Consider the following 26,683-nt stretch of genomic DNA (forward strand, 5'->3'; position numbering starts at 1 on the left):
CATCTGTCCAGTACACAAATGTCAAAACAGATTTGACATTGGCGGCCATTTGCAAAAATGAGAGCATCTTCCAATAGGGTGATTTCTTTTGGCCCACCTTGTAGTAAGGTCACAAATATTTCTAAAAACGATGTCATAGTGTGGAGCCTAAATAGGAAAAAGTCAAGGCGAATACAAAGCATTTGTAAGCGATATTTACAGGTATTTTTTTAGAGAGTTCAGTTCAGTTCCCGGGATGTGTCGAAAAACGAAAATTAACTCTTTACATTTTATCAGTAACCATGTTGGTGTAGTAACATAGGTAAGTTATATTATATATTAACATCAATGAGAAAAAATGAAAGAAACGGATAAAAGATATTAATATTAATCACCCAAATTTTTTCACCTTACAGATTTTACTAAAATTTTCTTAAAGGCGTAAGATTTTTTCAATAATTTTTTTATTATGAATTGCCTTATTTGTGAACAGGCGTTACGATTAGTTATTTATTGAAGTGAAAATTCTTTATCGAGGTTGGAAAAAAATTTAGTGTAACATTTTTTCATTACGCGTCACATTTTTCCGTTACGCGCCATCTTTTTCTTATCCCTACCACGCGTGATTCGACGTATTTCTGTAAAGTTGCATATTATAGTAAATTATTTTTTGAAAAATAAGGTCATAAAGAAGTTTCACTTCTTACGTGTGTTTTTTTTATTTTATAATAATGTGAGGACCTCAAATAGCCAAGAATATAAACACTACCTCAGAGGATTTGAGCAATATTATGTTATATTATTTTATTCCGTTTTTAAATAGAAAAGTTTTATTTTAAAGTTGTGGTTTTCCTTCTAGCAGACACATACAAGCGAAGATACCCAAGTTACAAGTATATTATAATATTGTCTGTCTCAGTAGAAATGATGAAGCCCTTTAGTTTTTATTTATTCATATAACATTCATACAAACTAACTATGTGTAAATGAATATGTAATAGGTACTCGTACCTACATACATAAAAATGAAACAAATTTGAATAGGTACTTATAATATTTTTTTTATTACACGATATATTTACAATTTTAAATAAGTATTTACATTTTAACTGCTACAGACATTAATTTAATTATATCATTTTATAGAGTTAAATTTATTTCATAATTCATAAAGAATAATTAATATTTAGGTATATTTGATACATTTTCATGACTTCCTACATTATTATAACTCATACGTGTACATCAGACTATATATACTTAATAAACGGCTCAAAAGACTCGGTATTTTAAAATCTAAAAATATTATAATCAGCAAAATAAAACGTAGACAAGTATTTTTATTAGCACCATTTAAATACACTGTTTACGAATTCAATAAAATGTCAAAGAAGTATCAATAAATTAATAATATTCATAATCAAATAGAATAAAAATATATCTGGCAATTTTAACATAGCTATAGGTATAACTTCATAAACATAAAGAAACAAGAACAACACAAGAAAATAACCTATTAATGCAAGTAAAATATCATTTTCGCAGTCTAGAAATAAATAGTTCTAATAGACAGGGACACATAGAACATTTAAATACCTTGTCATAATTTTTTTGGGTATCGTCATCGCTAAAGGAAGAAAATTTGCATGAAATAATAAATTGCCTAGGTCCTAGGAGATACATATTACCACGACATTTCAATGTTTTTTAATTGACAATAGGGAAGCCACAATGGCCACAATTTCAGCTATAGAATATTAATTAATAGTAGCTAAAGCTACCTGATGGTAAGCTTAGATGTGGTCCAAGATGGTACGCGTTTCCCTAGTAGGTTCCCGTTCACTCTACGCTTCAAGAATTCAAAATATGTTGCAGTTTTAGGCGTCCTTTTCACAGTGGGCAGCGTTGGTCCAACAAATGATCGGTGATGTTTGCCGCCATTACGGCGATTATGAACAAACATCTACAATAACGGCTGACATTTAGGCCCTCTACACTATCGTGCTTTATTCGCCCAACACTGTCCATTTTGAAGAGGGCGCCTAAATTGTAATCTTAAAGCAATACCTACTTTCCAGTGGGAAAGAGATAGCGCTAGACGACCTATATAGTTCTCTCTCTTTCCCACACTGGAATTAGTACGGCTTTTATTACACAGTTACTCCCTAGATACCCGTCTGTAACAAACACAAATTATTTCGCATATTTCATTTTAAAATTGAATAAGGTCGAAACTATAAAACATTTTCATAAACTGGCTCTTTTCCTATATTTTTAAATTGAAAATAGCAGCCTTTTACCATTATTGTCCTACTTATACATAAAAGTTACTATTCCACTGTCTCCTATAAAGTGTTGAACATTTTGAATATTTTTTTTCTGGCAATATTAATTCATGATTCTTCTCATTTTATACCAAGCACAGCTCGATACGACGAAACTAAAACTAAAACATTATTTCTATTGACAATCGAAATCTTACATTGATACATTTTACCCCAATTCAATATTTACAAGGGGTCAATTCTAAAATAAAGTCCACATCACAGTCCAATTACCAATAACACTAATTTATGCAACGTCATTTTCAACGTCCTTCTTTTGAGTTTTATTTTCAAGTTTTTCATATATTTCCGCTACAGTTTTATGCCTTGTTTCTGGGAACTGCAAGACAGTGTAAACGCACGCTGAGAAAGATACCACTGCGAAAAACAAAAAGGTCCAGTGAATGCTGATAAGTTCGCATAGTTTCGTGAACCATTTCGTTTGTACGAAGTTGCTGAGCTTTGCGCAGATGTTCGCGAATGATGAGACTGTGCCACGTAACTGGAATAAATGAAAACGGCTTTAAGGGGGCGCATAAAGCAAAATAACCAATCTTCTATTAGATGATACGTGTAATATGCAAGACCAAATCTAAAAAATAAAATATATATCAAACTAGATGATATGTTCAACGATTCTGTTTAATCAAAAACATAAAATATTAAAATTTACTCGATAAAAAAAAATCACCAAGTTAGTTCTAATTTTAACACTTTTACGTTTTCTACTTGACATGGTAATACTTATTATGATTTTTTTTTTCATAAACTTACTTACTTACTTACTTACTCCTCTGGCGCTGAAACCCCAAAGTGGGTCTTGGCCTCTGAGACGAGAACTCTCCATCTTCCCCGGTCCTGAGCGGTCTCTTGCCAATTATTATTGGCTCGTAGCACGCGCAGGTCCGCCTCTAGTCGATCGCGCCAGCGATACCTAGGTCGTCCAACCGGCCGTCGGCCCAGGGGTCGCCCCAAGTATGCCCTCTTCAGTCCTCGTTCCTCACCCATTCTTTCTACATGACCGAGCCAACGGAGCCGTTGTGCTTTTATTTCTCCAAGTATATTTGGCTCGGCCATTAGTTTTTCTAGATCGGCATTTGTTCGGACTCTCCAGCTTCCATCCTCTCGTCTGGTGGGACCAAAGATCTTGCGAAGAAGCTTTCTTTCGGTGACTAAAAGCTTGCGTTCTTCAATCTGGGTCAGGGTCCAGGCTTCACACCCATACATAAGTATTGGTCTTATGACCGTTTTGTATATACGCAATTTGGTGTTTTTGCTCAGAAGCCTGGACGCGAGCACCTTATGCAATGCTGCACCACATTTCAGGGTATTTTGGATACGGATATTAATTTCTTCCTCCCTGGAATGTGAGTCAGTTATAGTGCAACCCAGATATCTGAAACTGGCAACTCCTTTGTACGTCGTATCTCCAGCCTGTAGGTCTTGGCGTTGAGCTCGTGTATCTCTATACCGCTTCATGTGGAGATATTCCGTTTTGTTGGCATTGATTTTTAGTCCAACCTTTTCCGCTTCTTCTTTCAAGATACTCGCGGCTTCGCTCACTTCATCGCGGGTTTCACCTAACAATGCGAGGTCATCAGCATACCCAATCACCTTATGCTTTCCATTCAGTGACACTCCCCAATCCAATGCAAGCATTTTACGCAGGATATATTCCAGTACTAAATTGAATAGCACAGGTGACAGGGAATCACCTTGTTTTAATCCGGTGAACACCGCGAAGCCTTCTGTCAGTTCTTTACCTACCCTTACATGCATGCTACTCTCCCCAATAGCCACCTTTATTAGATCCACCAGTTTGATTGGGATACCAAGCTCCTTTAAGATAGCAAAAAGGGCGCCCCTATCAATGCTATCGTACGCCTTCTCGAAGTCCACAAATAGCGCGTGCATGCTCTGAGAATATTCCCACCTCTTTTCCATTATCTGTTTGATAAGGAAAATCTGGTCGATCGTACTTCGGTTCCGACGAAACCCACACTGATAATCGCTGAGAATTCTTTCCGCGTAAGGTTCCAGTCGATCTAGCAGTATGTACGAAAAGATCTTATACGCTGTTGGCAACAGAGCAATCCCGCGGTAGTTGCTACACTTTTTCTTGCTACCCTTCTTGTGGACTGGGCATATTATTCCCGTATTCCAATCTTTCGGCTGTATCTGTTCATCCCATATCTTTCTGAGGACTTCATATAACTTGGATTGCACCACCGCTCCACTTTGCTTCCACACTTCAGAAGGCACGCCGTCAATACCTGGTGCTTTGTTGTTTTTCAGCCGCATAATTGCCTTGTGCACTTCTGCGAATGTGGGAGGAGGTACATCTTCGTAATTGTCATCCTTATCCCTGATGATTTCGGCTTGAGGAGGTGGGCAGTTGAGTAGGCTCTGGAAGTAATCTCGCCATGCCATCTTTATATCCTCGCTGTCGGTGATGAGGTTCCCATTGACGTCCTCCAGTATTTGTGTAGTGGGTTGATAACCTTTTTTTGTGGTTTTCACTTCCTTGTAAAATTTCCTCGATTCACCAGCGCGTATAAAAGTCTCCATATTTTGTATGAGGCCATCGAGATGCTGTCTTTTGGCTCTGCGGATCGCTTTCTTTAGCTGTGAGCCGCATTCCATGTACTTTACGTTCCATTGCCTGTCCTGCTCTGCCAAGATCTTATAATGTCTTTTTTCTACCAATTTGCCTTCACACTCTTGGTTCCACCACTTCCTTCGCTTTTTCCTTTTGACTTTCCCTAAAACTTTAAATCCAATTTCTTTTGTGGTATTCTTTATTTTATCCCATACAGTGTCAATGCTTTCCGTAGTATCTAAATCTTTGAATCTATTGCTTAACTCTAATTGAAATGTTTGTTTTATATCCTGTGTTTTTAAATTATCTACATCAATTCTTTCGTCTGCCTTTGGTATGTGTTTTCTTACTGATCTAATTCTAAACTTTAGTTTAATTCCTAACATGTAGTGATCACTGTCACAATCTGCTCCGCGAAAGGTTCTAACATCCTCGATGGTCCTTTTGTGACGCTCATCAATCGCTACGTGATCGATCTGGTTAATGGTGTGTCCATCCGGGGATCGCCAAGTTCCCTTATAAATGTCCTTGTGTGGAAACATAGTGCTTTTGATCACCATAGCTTTGGCTGAAGCAAAACTTATGAGTCTTAACCCATTATCGTTTGAGTTTGCATGTTTGCTATGTAGTCCGATTGTGGGGACATAAATCGTCTCTTGTCCAACTTTGGCATTAAAATCCCCCAGTACTATTTTAATATCGTAGCTCGGTAGTTGGTCGTATAGTAGTTCAAGCTGTTCGTAAAACTGATCCTTGGTTTCGTCTTCCGCTAATTCTGTTGGAGCGTATACGTTTACCAGGGATATATTAGCAAATTGACCTTTGAGGCGTAGTACTGATATTCGGTCGGATATACCATCGTAACGAATGACATTATGGATGAAATCTTTGGCGACTATGAATCCAGTACCGTGTGTATGGTGTCCAGCGTCATTACCGCTATAAAATAATATCGCGTTGTCGTCAATATTGCACTCCCCTTTGCCCGGCCATCTTACTTCTTGGAGTGCAGCTACTTTTATATTGTATCTGAGCAACTCACAATTTACCTGGTAGACGGCACCAGGCCGAAACAGAGAGCGAACATTCCATGTAGCTAATCGTAAGTCCTTTAAACCATGCCTTAAGTCGTCGTTTTTGGGATCGGATTTTCTATTTCTCGTACTCAGTTTCGTAACATAAAGATTTTTACGTGGGAGGGGTGTTAACCCGCCGCACAACCCCCATATTGCTGGAGGACCACACCCATCGTTGGTCAGCGAGTCCATCGGACTTAGCCGGTAGCGTAGCTAGGCTGTACTACCGACCATCCCCCCATCCGCCACCCGGGGGACGCTCCCCTACGCCGCGAGGGCCAGCGCGAGGCCCGACGTGTCGTGTCGAGAGCGCGCTTGACATGGTAATACTTATTATGATTTTTTTTTCATAAACAATTATATTAAAACATTTGCAAGATATTTGTCAGAGCATTTTGTGTAATCACTTTTAGTTTTGGTTTTATCTGCGATAAACCACTTTTGGCGCTCTTTTTTTCTCGAGATAAACGTTTAATTTGGTCACGATAAAAGTGGTTTATAGCAGATAAAACCAAAACTAAAAGTAATTACACAAAATGCTCTGACAAATATCTTGCAAATGTTTTAATATAATTGTTTATGAAAAAAAAATCATAATAAGTATTACCATGTCAAGTAGAAAACGTAAAAGTGTGAAAATTAGAGCTAACTTGGTGATTTTTTTTTATCGAGTTAATTTTAATATTTTATGTTTTTGATTAAACAAAATCGTTGAACATATCATCTAGTTTTATATATATTTTATTTTTTAGATTTGGTCTTGCATATTACACGTATCATCTAATAGAAGATTGGTTATTTTGCTTTATGCGCCCCCTTAATAACATAATAACACGTTTTTGCAAGGTAATAAGGTATTTTTGGGTATAATAGAGATTTGCAAGGGCATGATGTAAAGAAATTAAAAAAGTTAAAATGAATTAACAATTGTTGCTTTACAACACAAATATATCAAGCTACCTTCCAGATACATTCATGCTGTAAAGACGACAAGATTTGAATGAAGCAAGAGATGGCATTTATATGGAATTCAATTAATCAAGGGCAGCATTTAAACTATGTAGAACATTTTATAGATTTTATTAAAAAATTTCACAAAAAGGGTGCTTTTCGTTAAAATTTTTCGCAAAAGATGTTAGAGATATAATTTTATTAGAAAACAAATAAAAAACTCACCTGAAAAGTGAACAAATCAGTAATAATAATGTACGAAATAGGCTGAAAACCGGCAGCATCAGCGAATATACACACGCACATGGCCACCACGGGCAGCCAGCCCGGCAGCCACGCGCCGACTGACGTCGCGTAGAACCAACCAGATAGCACTAGCATCCCCACTCCCACCGCGAATGATGTTGATACAAGTAACAGCTGGAAGGGTTTTGATACTTTTACTTATAGTGTTGATAAGTCACAGAAAAGAGAACCTATTATTTATAACACAGTCTAATACCAAAGGAAGAATCAAATTAAAAATATATATTCTAAGAATAATACAGTAGGAATAAAAACGCGTGTACGAGTAGATAATAAAGTAGTTAAACAAAGTGACATGACGTAGCGTAGAACCAAGCCGAGAGGACTAGCATCCCCACGCCCACCGCGAATGATGTTGATACTAGTAACAGCTGGAAGGGTTTTGATACTTTTACTTATAGTGTTGATAAGTCACAGAAAGGAGAACCTGTTATTTATAACACAGTAAGATCTACCAAGGAAGAATCAAATGAAAAATATATATAAAGTAGGAATAAAAACGCATGTACGAGTAGATAATAAAGTAGTTAAACAGAGTGACGTCGCGTAGAATCAAGCCGAGAGGACTAGCATCCCCACTCCCAACGCGAATGATGTTGATACTAACAATAGCTAAAATAATTGTGATCTTACGTTAAATAAATGGATTCCATAATGGTTCAGTAGCTAGAAGGGGTTGATACTTTTATTTATTGATTAGAAAAAATCGAGAAGATACTTCATGAGTTATAGGACGATATACCAAATGTTTCTTATTGGTTGTAATGGTTGTTTAATCAGCTCAATAGATGCACAGAACACATAAAATCGTGATCGAATTTGTTCTATCCTTTAAAAATTTTAAACTTAAAAGCTATTTCAACTCACCTTTCTCCCAGTCCTTTCCACGATACAAGTGGCCACTATTGACCCAACCAATTGAACTAGGCCAATTAGCATCACTTGTTTATTAGGACTCAGTTTAAGGCTAATAGCCTCTGCTGCTCTTTCAGTGACGAAGCCAGCGTATATAAGTACTATGAGATAACCGTCGAATTGTTGAGTTATTTTGATTACTAGGGTTATTATGAAGGCTTTGAAGGTTGGTCTGTCGTGCCCTGGAAACGAAAATTTCATTGATATAGGAAATATAGAAGATAGAAGGCATTTCAAGAAAGTATTTTATAAGTAACAGGAATATAGGTAGAATATAGACGAAAGTATTATACTTTGTAACTGTGGAAGATTATTAGAATATATCCGTTAAACGTTAACACGAGCACCATAATATGTAAGTAAATTGATTCTTTATTTTTCAGTTAACATGGTTCCTGCATAAAACTAATCAAATCCATACTAATATTATAAATGCGAAAGTAACTCTGTCTGTCTGTCTGTTACTCAATCACGCCTAAACTACTGAACCAATTTGCATGAAATTTGGTATGGAGATATATTGATACCCGAGAAAGGACATAGGCTACCTTTTATTGCGAAATATGTACCACGGGCGAAGCCGGGGCGGACCTCTAGTATTAGATAATTGTCCAGTTAGGAATAATACAGATTCTGTGATGTAAATGTTTTTTAATCGGTTTTATCGTTTCAGTTACTTCTTCCTATAATAAAAAACTCAAATAGATACCGATCGTGCTGTTGTTATATTATGAAAAGTTAACTAATCAATATACTTAACATTAATGCCATTACAAAGTTCCGTTATCATCTTGAAGTGATTAATAGTAATATAATTGTGATAAAAGCCATAAAATAATATCTTCAAGACTGCCGATATAAACTTACTAACTTGTGGAACACAGATCAATACCTACTTAAATACTTTTTAAAGTTGCAACGCAAAAGTCAGACAAAATCCTATAATATAATCCTAATTAAAATTACATATTATTCAGTGTTAGAAATAATTTAGAAACAGTAAATGTTTTCTGTCCAATTGTCCTTTTATTGCATAGTATAGTACGGAAATGAAGCAAAATGTTCTAAACATGTCGATATGTTTCCAGTGATTGACGAAATAATAACAGCTATAAGAAAATTATATACCATACAACACCTAGAGCTATCAGATTATAATAACTTATACGGTAGGAAATACAGTATAATAATCAGAGATATATAAAAAACAAGGCAATTACTTACATATAATTTTCCAAACAGATTTAGGATCAGCCTTGGTTTGTTTCTCGACTTTAACGATGTTGTCTATGTCTTGTTCCAAGCCTTGGTCTAGAATATTTACTCCTCGGAGCCAGGCTAGGACGTTTTTAGCTTCCTGAAAATGATTATTAATTACTTTTAAACATTTATTTTTCTAAAGTTGTTTAATATGTGAGTTAAGTCGATGTGTGTACAAGTACCAAAAAATTTTGAATGAATACACATATAAAAGCGGTTTTAAGACAAATGTATATTTTAATATTGAAGACAACTAATGAACTGTATTAATTACGGTATATTTTTTATTCTCTAAGATAATTGTTTTGTCTTTTGAACTGGGCTATAATTTAAATTTCATGAACCCTTTTAAATGTAATTTTTACTGCATAGATCATACAAAGGAAAAATTATAACGATGAACAGAAAAAACATTAAACTATTACTTACATCGACTTTACCCTGTTTGACTAGGAATTCTGGAGTCTCCGGCATAATTAGGAAGATAAAAAACACCACAGTTGGCACTAATAATCCAATCCATAACATCGTAGACACTTGAAGGAGATCCGCGAACACATAGCTAGTTAAATAACCGATGTTCCTGAAAATTATAGCAACGATATAAATTATATAGACCATAGGGCATTATGCACATCCCTGTGGAACCCCTGTATACTTATTTGTGTGAATTGTTCTTAGAAAATTTTGTTTCCTATTTAGTTATTTTTTATTACATTGTACTGAGATGTTTTAAATATATTTGGTTTTCCTTAATTTTCTGTTTAATGAATTAATTTATAAATGGATAGTCTGTTACGATGCAAATTTAATCATGTCCTTGATCTTCATCTATGAATTTTATTGAGGTCATATTTAACAAATCTATAAAATCGAACGGTGCTTTTAATATATCTACAAAGAATGCATCATTTCTATCCGTTATAATAAATGATTTTATGATAATATTTCCTTGATTGAGGTCATGATCTAAAAAACTTTAGGCAACCAGATTCTTGTTAAAACTACGTATTATTCTTTAGTTAATGAATTTATCTACTACTGCGTAGATTAATTATTATTTTGTATGTATTTTTGGTCATGATTAAATCCTAAAATCTTTAACTACTATACCTACGTTACATACAAGGTTTATGTTCAAGATTTGTCCACCCTTATCCCTTTCTCGAGGAAAGCTCCACCTGAAAGTCATTGGTCATAAAACTGAACCTCTTCATTTTCTTTTATACTTAGAAATATTTTTTCAAAACGTACGTAATTAGTAATTACATTCTAATTTGAAAGTATTTCCTGAAAGATTCTTCCTAAAGATTCCTTAATCCCAGGAGTTATTTCAACCGTTTTAATTAAATGAAGTTAATCGATTTGTACCACCCACCTGTTTAAAATAAGAAGTGATCCCAAAGCTCCTCTCAAATCAATGTCGCTTATTTCTTTCAAATAGATGGGTAGGACGATGTAACAAGCGGAGCAGGGTATGCCAGCTATAGCCCGGGCAAGGATGAGGGCCCAGGGTTGCAGGCATAGCAGCTTTATTTGCCAGTATATCTGGAAAGAGAGTTATTAGGAAATTATTATCAGTGATGCTGTTTAGGTCATTTTAATTATTTTTTTTGACAAAACTGTTTGTTTGGAGATATTGATGAGGAGATGGTATAACGGCATAATATTATTCATAGCTGTTCGAAAAACTTAAACGAACGTACCTTAAAGGTACCTACTTTGGACCTATATTAAAATTTGTTTCTCTTAAAACTAAGTACCTATTCATAATACATAAGAAAAGAACAGTGTACGTTTCCTATATGGCTTGTTTTTTTGTACAAATTCAGAATTTTGTACGTAAAAAAAGTTCGAAGAATGAAAAAGTACCTAAAGAAAGAACTAGAAATAGGCTTCTTTATTAACAAGTAAAACAACAATCACTTAGGAAGGAAGACGATAGTTCCGCGATCGAATTCCGAAGCTTTTTATATCTTGACAAAAAATAACAATACAACTATTGTCCTACATTGGTAAACGTTTTTACTTGCGTGGAAGTGGTGAATACATTTAGAGTAATTATGCTTAATGGTTTGTTCCGTAATTTTGTGTCAAAAAGTAGTAAAGGAGGCATGCTTTTTCTCGTAATTTGTATCAAGGGTATGTCACGAGTTAATTACGTTTTTTGTAGAGCATCTTAAAAATGATACTAATATTTTTATATAAATAGGATGCGCAATAAGGATTTTGAGGCAAAAAAAATTTCTTTGTTCATTAAATACATCTGGGTTTTTACTGTATTTTAAATTAGTATATAGAACGCCAATTATTTAATTAATACGGTCATTTTATTATTTTTATTTTTATATTAATTTTTTAATTAAACCACATGAAACACACATCTACAAAAGAAATAATTCATTTTTTGATTAGGTGATGTTTTGATTGTCTGGTAACAATAGGTTTTTAAAAATATATAAGTAGGTACTTAACAGCTAAAAGGTCTAATTACTAAGATTTTTTGCCAAAAAAGTGAAATCAAATCGAAAGTCGCAGTAATAAGATTCTTGATATTATAACCTTCTTCTATCTTTTTCGTTCTATATTTTAGTTCTAAGAAAATAATATGATGGATAACTTTTACTGCTCTATTGATCTAAGAAAATCGAAAGCTTATTTAAAAATTATTTTAGCATAATATTTACTAGGCATGTGGAAGTTAACTCTTTGGAAAAATTTAATTGTATATTTTACTATACGTAGTAGGTTTCTTCGACTTTGTTTTGCACCTGAGGTGAATTGAATTGACCCATCATTATGTAGTTATACATAGTTAGTAGCTAATACAGCCTTGGCGTAACCTTGGATAATACAATTTATTATATCATGGATATAATATCCGCATATAAATTAATAATATCAAGTAATCTTTATATTTATGGAATTGAATAGAGAACAATAAATAAAAATCGAAATATTTCCGACACTAATTGTCAATACTTTACGATAGTTTGCGATCATTTGACTAATTTGTAAATTATTTCAAGGGCGACTTTAACTAGAAAATAAAGCAATTTAATTTTAATTTATTCTTGTACCTACTAGTACTAGTTAACTTCTTATTTTCCTTGTGTTACCCGTTTTGATATCAGTTAAATGTGATGGAAAATCTACAAAAAAAAAATAATTAAGAAACTTAAACGAAAATTATATTATGGAAAAATACAACGGTGCAGTACATTTTTGAACACAAATATATCTAGAAATTAGATAAAATTATTGCATTTATCGTTAGCTCAATTATTTTTGCCCCCACTGCAGACCTCCAATGAGGTTATAACTAGGCACAGTATAATAAATACATAGTTATATAGGCCATAATCCACCACGCTGGCCAAGTGCAGATTAGTAGAGTCGTCGACCTTTATGGTTCAGTGACATGCTGGTTTTTTTTTAATGTTTTTCTTTATCAATTGTAGCAGTTTTATAGTGGATATTGGGCAGATAAATTATTGTACGTTTAGAAAATTCTGCACCTAAGCTATTCTCGAACTGTTGATATTTTTATTGAAATTGAAGGTATTAACTACCAAACTGCCTCTGCAGTTTATAATGTGCTTTGTCACATTCCTGTTTATATATATATATTTATATTCGTTGGAAGGACCACATAGATAATATGTAGGTAGTTGTGCATTCCACGTTCGTAACGTGCGCGTGGATTGCAGTTTACCATCAAAATAGATAGGGTAATATACATAGGTCATAGTAGGTAAATTGATGCTAAAATATCTCATTCCGAATTTATATCAAATTATAATTATTATTTATTATAAGACCCTCGACTTTTATTATGTGGAAAACCCACGGACTCAATTAACTAAATTATTCAATGAAAATGAGTTTACCAACAGTTTTTATACACAAAATAGCAGGTAAAATAACTATTTTTGTGCATTCAAAGTAAAATTTTATGATTTCTTGGTATTCAGGGGATACTGAGAAAGATTATACTGTACAAAAATTCACGTAAATATGCCAAAACATACGAGAAGCAAAAAGTAGTATAAATAGAAGGTACTGTAATTGGAAATGCTTAATTACGAATCTAGTTTCTTAACTATATATTCTGTGTCTAAACTACTAACATACATTTAATTGTTTTTACTATGTAGGTAGGTACTTAGAAAGTATAGATAAACTATTTTTTGATAATAGGTTTTTGATAAGAAACAAAGGTCATATCATATAAGTTAAAAATAAACCGGGTTTTAAAAACATGGTTAGTTTTTCGAATGATGAAGTTATAACAAGTATTATATTTGTAGAGGTTTTTCATGTAGATAGAACTAACTAATTTTACATATTCTGAACGAAAATAAATTATCAATGAAGCAAAGTAAACTTGCAGTTTAGATACATTCCTTCTTATTATTTGGTATAGATACAAACTTAATAGATCTAAAGTTAAACTTTTAAGGATCACATTCGTTGAACTATCCTTCAGTCTAGTAAAAATAAAAATACTCACAATCAAAGACAGCGTAGTGATCAACGTCATAGCCTTCCTCCCGTACCGGTCCGTGAGATGTCCCATGGGGGCCCCCACGATTATAGCAGTTATATAAGTAACAGATGTCATCCAGGATATATCCGTGGTGGTGAACGGCACAGGGGCCGGTCCCTGTGGGGACTGGAGGACCGAGATCATGGGGGATAACCAGCCCTGCACCATGCCAAAGCTGAGCAGTGGTATTGTTACTGGAAGGGTTAATGAAAATTGTTTTATAAACAAAATAAGAGTATGATCTAATTATTATATTTACTAAGTATAGCATTAGAACCACTGATAATAGTTAGGTTAGGTCCTTAAACATCTACTTAATTATATTAAAAAATATATATACAGGGTGTCCCGTAAGTAGTGGACCAACGGGTTATGGGGAGTAGAGGGACTCATTATCTAACAAAAATACTAAAATTTACTGTCCTAACCCATAAAGTTTTTGATTTATGCTTTATTTTCAAAATTTGATAAAAATATCATCCACGTAAGCTTAATATGAACTTTTACCATTTCTGTTTTTATTTTATTCTTATTTTTTTGTTCAAGGTTTTTAAGAATACATAAGTCTTCCTAATTAAAATGATGCTCAAGCATAATTAACAACAACAACAAAATTAGACCAAAAAATAGGTAAAATTATACGTTTTAAAAATTTACGGACTGAAGTTTGAACAAAGCTGGTGTAAAAAAAATGTATGGTAACCCTGTGGAACTTTATTTCAAAAACTTCTACATCTCATACAAATTACAAAAAGGTATAATTGTGTGGTATAAAGTATTTAAAAAAATGTTAAATTGGCGTACAACATTCAAATTAGAAATTATCAGGTAGTCAACTCATTAAGTTATTCCGAGAATTATTGCCTTCATGGGCGCGCGCTGGAATTCTTTTGTATTGTTTCTGGCCAATCATAGACGATACTTGAACCCACTATTATTTTCTTTGACTTTCAACTATTTTAGTGACTTGCTTGTAGCTCGGAACTACACGCGTGTTTAGCTTGATCCCGTCATTACAATATTATTCTTTGTTGAAGTACGCTTGAATTGGACACTGATTTTTCTTGTGATTTGGATATTGTTCGACTTTAGCTTTTTGAAGGAAATTGCCTAATACATACACTCCACTTCTAATTCCAGGAATACGACCTTCATGGTATGCGTTATTTACTCTGAGAAAAAATCGGTGATCAGGATAGCAATCCCGATTGGGATAACGCTCACGATAAACACGTGTTGCTTGTCGAGCATTTCCATCACTGAGTCCATAAATAAAAAAAAATTCTGCATATTCACATGGAGTGTTAGGTATTAGGCACTTTTCTTCAAAAAACCAAAGTCGAACAACATCCAAATCACAAGTAAAATCAGTGTCCAATTCAATCGCACTTCAACAAAGAATAATATCATAATGACGGATTCAAGCTAAACACGCGTGTAGTTCCGAGCTATAAGCAAGTCACTGAAATAGTTAAATAGTTAAATTGGCGTACAAATTTGAATGTTGTACGCCAATTTAACATTTTTTTAAATACTTTATACCACATAATTATACCTTTTTGTAATTTGTATGAGATGTAGAAGTTTTTAAAATAAAGTTCCACAGGGTTACCATACATTTTTTTTACACCAGCTTTGTTCAAACTTCAGTCCGTAAATTTTTAAAACGTAAAATTTTACCTATTTTTTGGTCTAATTTTGTTGTTGTTGTTAATTAATATGCTTGAGTATCTTTTTAATTAGGAAGACTTATGTATTCTTAACAACCTTGAACAAAAAAATAAGAATAAAATAAAAACAGAAATGGTAAAAGTTCATATTAAGCTTACGTGGATGATGTTTTTATCAAATTTTGAAAATAAAGCATAAATCAAAAACTTTATGGTTAAGGACAATAAATTTTAGTATTTTTGTTAGATAATAAGTCCCTCTACTCCCCATAACCCGTTGGTCCACTACTTACGGGACACCCTGTATAAGATAGAGGTCATCTTAAGGTATAGTGTCATGATTAACAGATCCTGATTCAAAATGTTTCGCTTTGTACAGCGCAAAATTATTATACATTATTATTTATTAGATCCATAACGGATTAATATAATTCATTAAGGTGATTGCAACGATCTGTTCCCAGCCAATATCCCGCTAGATGGCGCTGAATTCTACATTTCTAGTTTATTTGAGTTTTTGCGTAATTGGAATAGTCATCAAACCTAGGAATAGTCATGGCGGTTACTGAATATTATATTTTATTGAAATATGTTATATCATTGCCTTAAAATCCACCCAATTCGGTAAAATTATGCGTTTTAACATCTGTCATTGCATACAGGGTCGTTTACACACACAGACGTATACAAAAATGATAAAGATTTAACTCTAGATGGCGTGAATGTAAAGCGCGTCACACACGGTGAAGATACTACCTATAATATTTTATCTAATCTAGTAATATTTTATATTACAGTATCTTAAGGTATCCGGTATCAGCGTTCTGACCATCATTTTTCTTTTTTCGCTGTAGAACCGCCATCCTGTTACAAATGACCCACAAAGGAGAATGACCACGGGTGGTATCGGTAAAATTTTAGTTGTGCCACGTATTCGTTATATTGTTAATTCCTATTTGTATTTATAATGATCATATGTATCAATATTAAGTCTTAATTAAACCGGATAAATTGAAATAATAGTAAAAGTAAAAGTTTTTCTTTTGAAACATGTATGAACTTTCGCATTAGTAGGAAGTAGGATTGTTATAAAAATAAAAGTTATATTTGTTGGCGTAAACTATTTTATTGTAATTTTGGGAAATAAATAATGTCAAAATTGATTACCTACAATAAAACGCAGTTTTATTTTATTACCTACATTACACTATTGTTTTTTTTTAATCAAAACATGTATTTGAAGTAGCAAATATGATATTATGCTGATCCAAGCATTTTCACTCAAAACTAATATCAGTAATGATTTGTAAAAGTAAATTATTTCAAAATACATTTCATAACCAACAAGTAAGAATAATTATTCATACAACAACAAATCAAAAACACTATTTACTATGGAAAAAAAACCAGGAAGGTGAAAAACATATTTACGATTTCGATGCACTCGACTTTTAGTAAAATAATAGGTAAAAATATTATTATGGTTTTGATCACAGACATATCTGTGGTTTTGATTTTAGCTACTAGTATCAGAAAGCTGCGTGTTCAATGTACGTCGGGGTCCCACAACTGTGGAGGAAGGAAGGTAGAATACCTCCATCGAATAAGTGAAGTTTCTCGACATACTCGATTTGCCGGCCGGCCTCAATGAAGATTGTCCGAAAGTTGTATATGTGCTCTGTAACGAAAAAATTTCGCTAGCGCGATTCAGAGTGAGGTGTCGTACAATATACCTAATGAAGTTTTTCATCTTTTTATTTTACTGCAAATACAAAATAAAAATTAAACAATGGTAATGTAAATTCTAAACAAACTACTACCAAAATACAATTAGAACAAAAATCATTTGACTGGTTGATTTCACCCAGAGGCCAGAGGCGGCTCGTGACAAAATTGTATGGGTGTTCACTTGAAATAAAACAACGAAAATACAATAGCGTAGCAGGATAATTTATTACAAAAAAAAATGAGCACCACCTTTTATAAAATGTCTATAACACTAAAAATTACAAAGTACAGGCTATTTCAAAACGAATTCAATGACTAGGTATCAATAATTAGTAAATCACCGAATTTGCATTCGCGAGCGTAGGTATCCATAGTGTTTGTCACTGACGGTCACTGACCTCTATAACTTATAGTTATAGAGGTCAGTGGTGTTTGTTGTGTAAACATGTATGTATTTGAGTAGTTAGTAGCATATTATATTCTGAATTTCTGATCCATGCCTATTCACTCAAAACTAATAACACTAATGATTTGTAACAGTAAATTATTTCAATAGGTAGGTATTTGAACATTTCCCAACAAGACGTAAGAATAATTATTCGTAGGTATACAAGATACAATAACAAATCTAATACACTATTTATTATTTTATTATTTACTAGCGGTCCGCCCCGGCTTCGCCCGTGGTACATGTTTACGTTTTCTCTCCATAAGAAGTAATAGCTAGAGAGCTAGCGCAAAGCTACCTGTATGTATTTGACCAGACCTGGATTTTTGTGTGTTGATTCCCCTATACCTACTATACATGAGATGAGGAGTCACTAAGCCCAGAGTGGTGGACGGGGCGCGCGCTTAGGTAAGACAGGTGGAAATTTTTGGCGAACTTTGAAACCATTTGACCACGTCTGCCATTTTGATATTTGAAAATAGATTATTATTACTATCGGAAAATAACAATGGCAGACCATTATCACGCGGATAACATTCTGGCAGACACTTATGAAAGTGCTGAAAAAAATACAATTTTGAAAGTATTTGACCAGATCTGCCATTATATATACATATATTTTATTTATTAGGGTCTTAAAAACTTATTTTCGAAACGGCAGACATTTTCATTGCGTACAGACTTCAGCAGACAACAAAACTTTACAGACTTCAGCAGTCAACAAGACTTAGCTTCTACATGGTCAGATGTATATATGTATTACGTTCCCTGACCTTACATCAATGATTTACTTTATTAATGTTTTTATGGTCATTTACATTTAATTTTGAAAACTATGGAATAAAATTTATAAATTTGATGATACAAAACTAAATATACATTTGTAAAGAATCTCAAATATAAAGTTGTGTTGCAAATAACAAATCATCATTTAAATATTTAGTTTATTTCTTTATTTAAGAAACAATTAACAATTACAAAACAACATAAAAAAACACGCATGCATTTATTGAAATGTTCATTCATCATCACTATCGTATGGCGTTGTGTGACTCGTCTTCATAATCCATTGAATCGGATTCTGTAAAAGTAAAACGTAAATTATATAATAAAAGAAATGAGTCATTATAAACTTACCTAGTAAGGCAATGCCTTTGATGTCGCACGATGCCGCCGCGCCGCCAGTGTAGGTACTTCTGCTGCTACATGAAGATATGCTAGGGTTGCAACAAATGGGAAATAAAACAATTGTAATTATTACTATTATGATGTAATCATTTATTCATATTATGTACATTCAAAACAATTGCTATTATTAAATCTGATGTAATTATTTTTTCATAAATATATAATTATTATTAATTATATAATATATTGCACTGTGAAATATTTACGTATCACTTTATTTTTGATGTTCTTAATTGTCTTTTATAAAATTTAAGTGACGCATTCGCATTGGGATCAACAATCCGATAAGAAAAGAATGGAGACAACATATACATAGCTTTGATTTCAATTCTACAGATACAAAATATACAATCTATCTAAAATGATACAACGGATGTTTCCTGCGTTTTCTCGTCAAAATACCGAAACAACGTAATTATTGTATAGTAGTTGGGCGTGAAAGTAAAAAAACAAATGAAAAGTGTTTTCCATATGATTATTTATTAAATTTACGCGATTAAGAATAATTTCAACGATACAATTTAGTAACCGAGAATTCAGAGGATTAAAGAAAATACCTGCCTGATCATTTTATCAAACTCTAAAAGAATTATGGTTATTTCGCATCACTCGGTTTATTAGTTTGGTAATAATTATTAAAGGTAGTTACAACCCTAGCCATTGAGTCGAACGGTAGGCAACACAATATCGACTTTGTGCGGGTACATATGGTACATTTCTTCTTGCTGTGAAGCGTAATTATTATTATTAAGATTTTTTAGGCTATTTTGAATCAGCTGTTCTAATTTAATTCTAGAAATTTATTAAAACGTGATTTTTTTAAAAGTATATTATGAGTTTATAAATACCTCAACCAATAGTTATTGTGTCCTATCCTCATTTCTTTATATCTTGGTAGTTAACTAAAGTGTTAAATTTACATAACCTCAACAACAACATTTACACTGCCACTGCACTAAAACTAAACTAACTAGCTCTCTAGCTATAAGAACCATCCTCGTACTTCAAGGGATATAATAAAAAAAGAATTATCGAAATCGGTTCAGCCGTTCTCGAGTTATGCGCTTACCAACACATTTTGCGATTCATTTTTATATATAAGAAGACTAGCGGTCCGCCCCGGCTTCGCCCGTGGTACATGTTTACGTTTTCTCTACATAAGAACCATCCTCGTACTTCAAGGAATATAATAAAAAAAGAATTATCGAAATCGGTTCAGCCGTTCTCGAGTTATGCGCTTACCAACACATTTTGCGATTCATTTATATATATATATACTAGCGGTCCGCCCCGGCTTCGCCCGTGGTACATAATATTTACGTTTTCTCTACATAAAAACCATCCTCGTACTTCAAGGAATATAATAAAAAAAGAATGATCGAAATCGGTTCAGCCGTTCTCGAGTTATGCGCTTACCAACACATTTTGCGATTCATTTTTATATATAAGAAGAAGACTAGCGGTCCGCCCCGGCTTCGCCCGTGGTACATAATATTTACGTTTTCTCTACATAAAAACCATCCTCGTACTTCAAGGAATATAATAAAAAAAGAATGATCGAAATCGGTTCAGCCGTTCTCGAGTTATGCGCTTACCAACACATTTTGCGATTCATTTTTATATATAAGATAAGATTATGTGAAAATAACCAGGAAGGTGAAAAACATATTTACGAAAACATAGTAACATAATATGGCTGTCGCTACAATAATTATATTTCAATTTTATCTTTTTATACCTAGTAGAACTGGCCGACGAATAAAAAAAATCGTATTAGAATAAATACAATAAATTACGGAACAAAAAAAGGATTGTAACTGAATTAGGTATGTTTGTTTCTGGGCGCACCGTTTTCGACGACGCGACGCGCGACGTAAGCGTATAGGTATAGGTACCTACTTTGCTAAAACAAACTAATAAAATTGTGTGTCTGTCTGAAAATTCGGAAAAGCATATTTTGCAAGTTTGTAATTACTTTGATAGTTTACCGATTTATAATAATTGTAATTGTAATTGTATAATATATAATTTGCAATGTGGTGAAATTTCATAAAAATCACGGGCCAATTTTTTGTTTTGAATCCCACCGAAAATATAATTGCGTTATTAGAATAATTAATTACTATACCTACCCACGATCAATTATTACAATATAGTCTCAAATGCATACTAGAGAAATATTGCAATTTGATTCAATTAAAATGCATAGCATACAAAAATAAATTCACAACACAAGAAATTCCGCGCGCAAATCATAGCGCGTGTCAATGAAATCAAGAATGTTTTATATCAAGCCGACGCGGACGACGACGCGACGCCGAACAAAAGTACCTACGACGGACGACCACGCTTCGAGTTGCCAAACAACATGAGTAATAAATTGTTTACAAAAAAAACAAGTTTTCCATTTTTCTGTATGAGTAGACAGAACTTCAAAACGCCACCTGCTACGGTTTATATTATGAACGATTGTTATAAAAATAAAAGTTATATTTGTTGGTGTAAACTATTTTATTGATCAATAATTTTGGAATTTAAAATTGTCAACATTGATTACAATAAAACGCAGTTTTATTTTATTACACTATTGTTTTTTTTATCAAAACATGTATTTGAAGTACCATATAATATTATGCTGATCCAAGCATTTTCACTCAAAACTTATATCACTAATGATTTGTAAAAGTAAATTATTTCAATATACATTTCATAACCAACATGTAAGAATAATTATTATTATTCCTACCTACAACAACAAACCTAAAACACTATTTACTATGGGAAAATAACCAGGAAGGTGAAAAACATATTATTATTTACGATTTCGACGCACTCGACTTTTAGTAAAATATAGTAGGGAAACATAATATTATGGTTTTGATTTTTGCTACTAGTATAAGAAAACTGCGTGTTCAAACTACTTGTTTGTCTGTCTGAAAATTCGGAAGTACTTTGGTAGTTTACCGATTTATAATAATATTGTATACCTATATCGTTGTTTAAAAAATATTCAAACACAATAAAATATGATATATGTACTGATTTATCACTGGTTTCAGTGATGAACTGATGAGTCAATTATAGCCACTATACTTTCGTCATACGTGTGTATGATTGATGTGATTTGCAACGTGGTGATATTTCAGAAAAATCACGGGTCAAATTGTCCCACCGAAAATATAACTGCGTTATAAGAATAACTATACCTACGATAAATTATACATAATACAATATAGTCTCAAATGCATACTAGTGAAATATTTTATTTGAATCAATAAAATAAAAAAATAAATAAAAAATAATAATAATACAAAAATAAATTCACAACACAAGAAAATCCGCGCGCAAATCATAGCGCGTGACAATGAAATCAAGAACTTTCGAGCCGACGCGGACGACGAAGGAGCCTAACAAAAGTACCTACAATCATAGGCGGCTCGTGACAAAATTGTATGGCCGTGTTCACTTGAAATAAAACAACGAAAATAGGTACCTACAATAGCGTTAGCAGTACAAAAAAAATGAGCACCACATTATAAATGTCTATTTATACACTAAAAATTATAGAGTATTTCAAAACGAATTCAATTATTATTTAGCAATAATTAGAAAATCCCCGAATTTGCATTAGTGATCGTATTCATAGTGTTTGTCTACACTAATATTATAAAGAGGAAAACTTTGTTTGTTTGTTTGATTGTAAATTGTAATGAATAGGCTCATAAACTACTGGACATTTTACCAATGTTTGCAAGTTTGTGATTACTTTGATAGTTTACCGATTTATAATAATTGTATACTTATATCATTGTTTAAAAATATTCAAACACAATATGATATAGGTACTGATTTATCACTGGTTTCAGTGATGAACTGATGAGTCAATGTTAGCCACAATACTAATCACTTTCGTCATACATGTGTATGAACTATGATTGATGTGATTTGCAATGTGGTGAAATTTCATAAAAATCACGGGCCAATTTTTGTTTTGAATCCCACCGAAAATACATATATTACTAATTGCGTTATTAGAATAATTAATTACTATACCCACGATCAATTATTACAATTTACAATATAGTCTCAAATGCATACTAGAGAAACATTGCAATTTGAATCAATTAAAATGCATAGCATACAAAAATAAATTCACAACACAAGAAATTCCGCGCGCAAATCATAGCGCGTGTCAATGAAATCAAGAATGTAATTTTATATCAAGCCGACGAGCGACGACGCCGAACTAAAGTACCTACAGTACCATTTACCTTCAGTGTACAATACAGTTTACAGACCTACGACGGACGAACAATAATGAGTAATAAATAAAAAAAAACATAGTTTCTAAGGTCATTAGTTTTATTTTATTTTATTGTTATTTTCTTTGAACGATTGGAAATGAAATTACTCAATTTTTACACAGAACTTTGATTTATTAGAATTATGCTCATTATGCATAAGATAACGAACGCGAATGCACGACATCTAGCGCGTCAATGTCTAAACATCGCCTTTCGTTTAGACATTGACGCGCTAGATCTGTAATAAGTATATAGTCTATGCGCTAGATGTCGTGCTTTATGTCGTGTTTCGCTTGGCAAAAGTCACGCACACTACTGTAGAAGTGTCAAATTTTTCCGGTATTTTACTGTTGTTTTTCTAAGTAAATATTGTAAATTATTGATTAAAAAGGTCGAACGCGCACACATTTCATTATAGAGAAGTGATAAAATGATTAGTTTTAAAGAAATAGTGTCTGTGTTAAGTGTTTAGAGGTAATCAAAAATGTATGGAGGGACGGTCGGAACATCAACCTTAAGAACATATAGTGAGATAAATATTCCATGTATTTTCAGAAACTTTTCTCCAAGTTAAGTTCAAACGTAAATTATTCAAAGTATTGCAATGAAATGTAATCCAAGCAAAAACCCGTGCATTCCTCATAAAAGCATTCCAACCAAGAACTGGTAATATCATCTATTTTTGGCTCGGATCTTGCTAATTCCCAAGTTTACAGTTATGTACATTGAATCCAGATTTTTAAATCGATATTTGGTATTTTGAACTCGGGTGCAGTCATTGCCCTGATACATGTTACGTTTTTTGTATTTTTAGGTAGTTTATGCCTACTCACTTGGGAGGAAATATAGCGGTAACCGCAGACTAAAATTTAATATAATATACGTATCCTTGATCGTAAGAATACAGGAGGAGATAAGGAATTTTAGAAAAAGGAAGATTTTTTTCTTTCTTTCTTTTCTTTCTTTCTTTCCTTTAGAAGGATACCTATAAGTATATTCTATGCCTACAATCCTACTAATATTATAAATGCGAGTTTGTGAGTATATGTGTGTGTGTGTTTGTTACTCTTTCAAATTCTACTGAACCGATTACAATGAAATTTAGCACACATATAGTGTAACTTGGATTAACACATAGGATAGGTTTTATCCCGAAAATCCCAAGGTAACGGGAACTATGCGAGTTTTTCCTTAAAAACGTGGGCGAAGCCGCGGGCGGAAATCTAGTGTTTTATAATACGTAAAGGTATTGCGTAATGCGTTGTTTCCGAAAACTTTCGAGCTTTCAAACCGCAAAACCCATTTCGATATAAATTGCCATTTTGAATCACAGACTAATAATAATATACTACGTCTAGTATGAAAAAAAAATAGTTATTCGAATAAGGGCCGATTTTTCAATCCTTGGTTAAAATTTATCCGTCCAATAAAGTATTACACGAACATTTTAAAATGTCACGTGTAAACTGCCATATACGGACAATTAGAATACATTTTTGAAATGGTAGTTTAATACGTTATTCGATGAATAAGTTTTAACCAAGGATTGAAAAATCAGCCCTTAATAAATTATCCTTTGTTAGATTTGTTTCAACAGTTCTATTTCTAGCTATTGTAAATAATTGTGACTATAATTGAATGCTGGGAAGACCCATTATTATTCAATCGTATCATTACTGTCACTTATTGGTAACAACTTTTTAATGATAAAAGGCACGAATTGTAACAATTTCCATGGAATTAATCCGAATTGATGAATAATTTTAGCTAATTCTTGTAATGAGTACAATAGAGAATAATTGTTTCTTGTGACGTAGTACCTACTGATTTTATCTTTTAATTGATATTTCCAAAAACGTACTTATGTACGTAACTACATAGCCTCAATTCATTTTTTTGTATTTTTTTTTATTCTAGGTGCAAACCTATTATTTAAATAAAACACTTAATTTAATCCTTAATTTTAAAAGCACAATAATATGACAAAGAATGCAGGCGTAGGGATTTGACGACCCCATCGCCCCGGTTGGCATATCTACAATAGATATCCCAACCGTGCAGTCAGTCACCCCGCAGGGCACCTTGTGGCGAGGTGTCGGGGAGTAGCGACCCCGCGGGAACCGAGCGCTCCCGGGGGAGGTCCCTGTCCTCACCTCTGGACTGTCCCAGTGGCAGTTCGGAGTGAACAATGACGAGGTTCAGGATCCCCCACCTCTGGCTTGCCTTTGTTGGCCGTCCAGAGTGGAGCCGCCAGAGCTATGTGCTCGGGGGTGGAAGTGTCTAATGGCGTAATAGCGGGGAAACCCGCTCCGAGCCCGCGGGCCCGCGATGGTGAAACCGGTGCCGCACCTCTCTACACCCCTAGCCGTTCAGCTGATGTTGCCCCCTTGTTGCCATTCTCGGTAACCTTTTTGGGAGCCCATCGACCGAACTGGCGAGTCACCGTCTGCCATTATTTTCATTTTTTAATATTGAAAAGGCAGACGTCCATAGTCCCCATAGAACCAATATACCAGTCCATCTAACACCCCCTTCCATAACCCAGTTTTGTTCATTTCCATTTTTCTGCAATAGTCCTACATTGGCCGCGGACTGCCCAGGGCTGTATCTCTATAGTGCAGTCATGGGCAGGCTGCGGCTGGTGTCCCACAACACATTAAATTCTCTAAAGGGCCTCTGCGTGTTGGACCTGTGTCCCCACGTAAGCCTCCCAAAGGACCGGGTATCTTCCTTCTGGTGGTACCCGTGTATTATGGAGAGTGACAAAGAATGCAACGAGTTAAATTTACCAACAAAATAAGTTAGTTTTTCACATTACCAATACTCCAAAGGTACACTACTAATGCTAATAGGTATATCATATCTATATTATATAGTAAGGATTATAACCAAAACAATACGATGAACCCCGTACTTTTCTGTGTAACGCAGCATCTAGGCCAGTAGACACTCAAAAACAGAGAAAGTGAATATTAAAGATGGGTACGCGTGTAAAAAAATCTTTAAAAAAAATGTTTTCTTTCTCATCGGCAGTTTTTTCGTATTTTATAATGCGAAATTTTTAAATTGTTTTAAGACTATTTAAAATTTTATTGATAGAACGTTATTGATAGAACTCTGTAATTGTTTAAATAAAACAATAAAATATTAACTTATTTTCTCGAACTTCAAATTGTTTCCAATTCCATTCATCAAAAATATAATATTTTTAGATAAAAATACAGACATAGGAAACAATGGCTCTGTTTATATTATGATTTATTAAAAAAAAATATTTTTTATTTTTTTTTGCACGTGTTTATTTTTTGTGAATGCAAAATATTTTTATAAGTATGTCAAGAATGTCCGTAATGCGTTTCAATGATAAATAATCTTGTTCTAGTCCT

General features: G+C 33.4%; 2 protein-coding genes across 2 annotated transcripts in view; one reads left to right on the forward strand and one right to left on the reverse strand.

Annotated features, from left to right (window-relative positions):
* The window catches only part of LOC149477284 (retinaldehyde-binding protein 1-like), a 171,195-nt gene that overhangs the window by 104,793 nt on the left and 39,719 nt on the right, over positions 1 to 26,683 (forward strand). The window lies entirely within an intron of this gene.
* The window catches only part of LOC149477290 (facilitated trehalose transporter Tret1-like), a 32,487-nt gene continuing 6,824 nt past the window's right edge, over positions 1,021 to 26,683 (reverse strand). Inside the window, exons 2-8 of the mRNA XM_089710798.1 lie at positions 13,924 to 14,153; positions 10,789 to 10,958; positions 9,840 to 9,993; positions 9,375 to 9,507; positions 8,103 to 8,332; positions 7,155 to 7,349; positions 1,021 to 2,805 (exon numbers count right to left, since the gene is read on the reverse strand). Coding sequence (XP_089566924.1) covers positions 2,551 to 2,805; positions 7,155 to 7,349; positions 8,103 to 8,332; positions 9,375 to 9,507; positions 9,840 to 9,993; positions 10,789 to 10,958; positions 13,924 to 14,153 — 1,367 coding nt within the window. The 3' untranslated portion in view covers positions 1,021 to 2,550. The remainder of the gene's footprint in view (positions 2,806 to 7,154; positions 7,350 to 8,102; positions 8,333 to 9,374; positions 9,508 to 9,839; positions 9,994 to 10,788; positions 10,959 to 13,923; positions 14,154 to 26,683) is intronic.

The sequence above is a fragment of the Colias philodice genome, chromosome 25 (assembly GCF_061535455.1).
Source record: "Colias philodice isolate Cphi_HAF_F1 chromosome 25, ilColPhil1 Martin Lab GWU primary, whole genome shotgun sequence".
Classification (NCBI taxonomy): domain Eukaryota; kingdom Metazoa; phylum Arthropoda; class Insecta; order Lepidoptera; family Pieridae; genus Colias; species Colias philodice.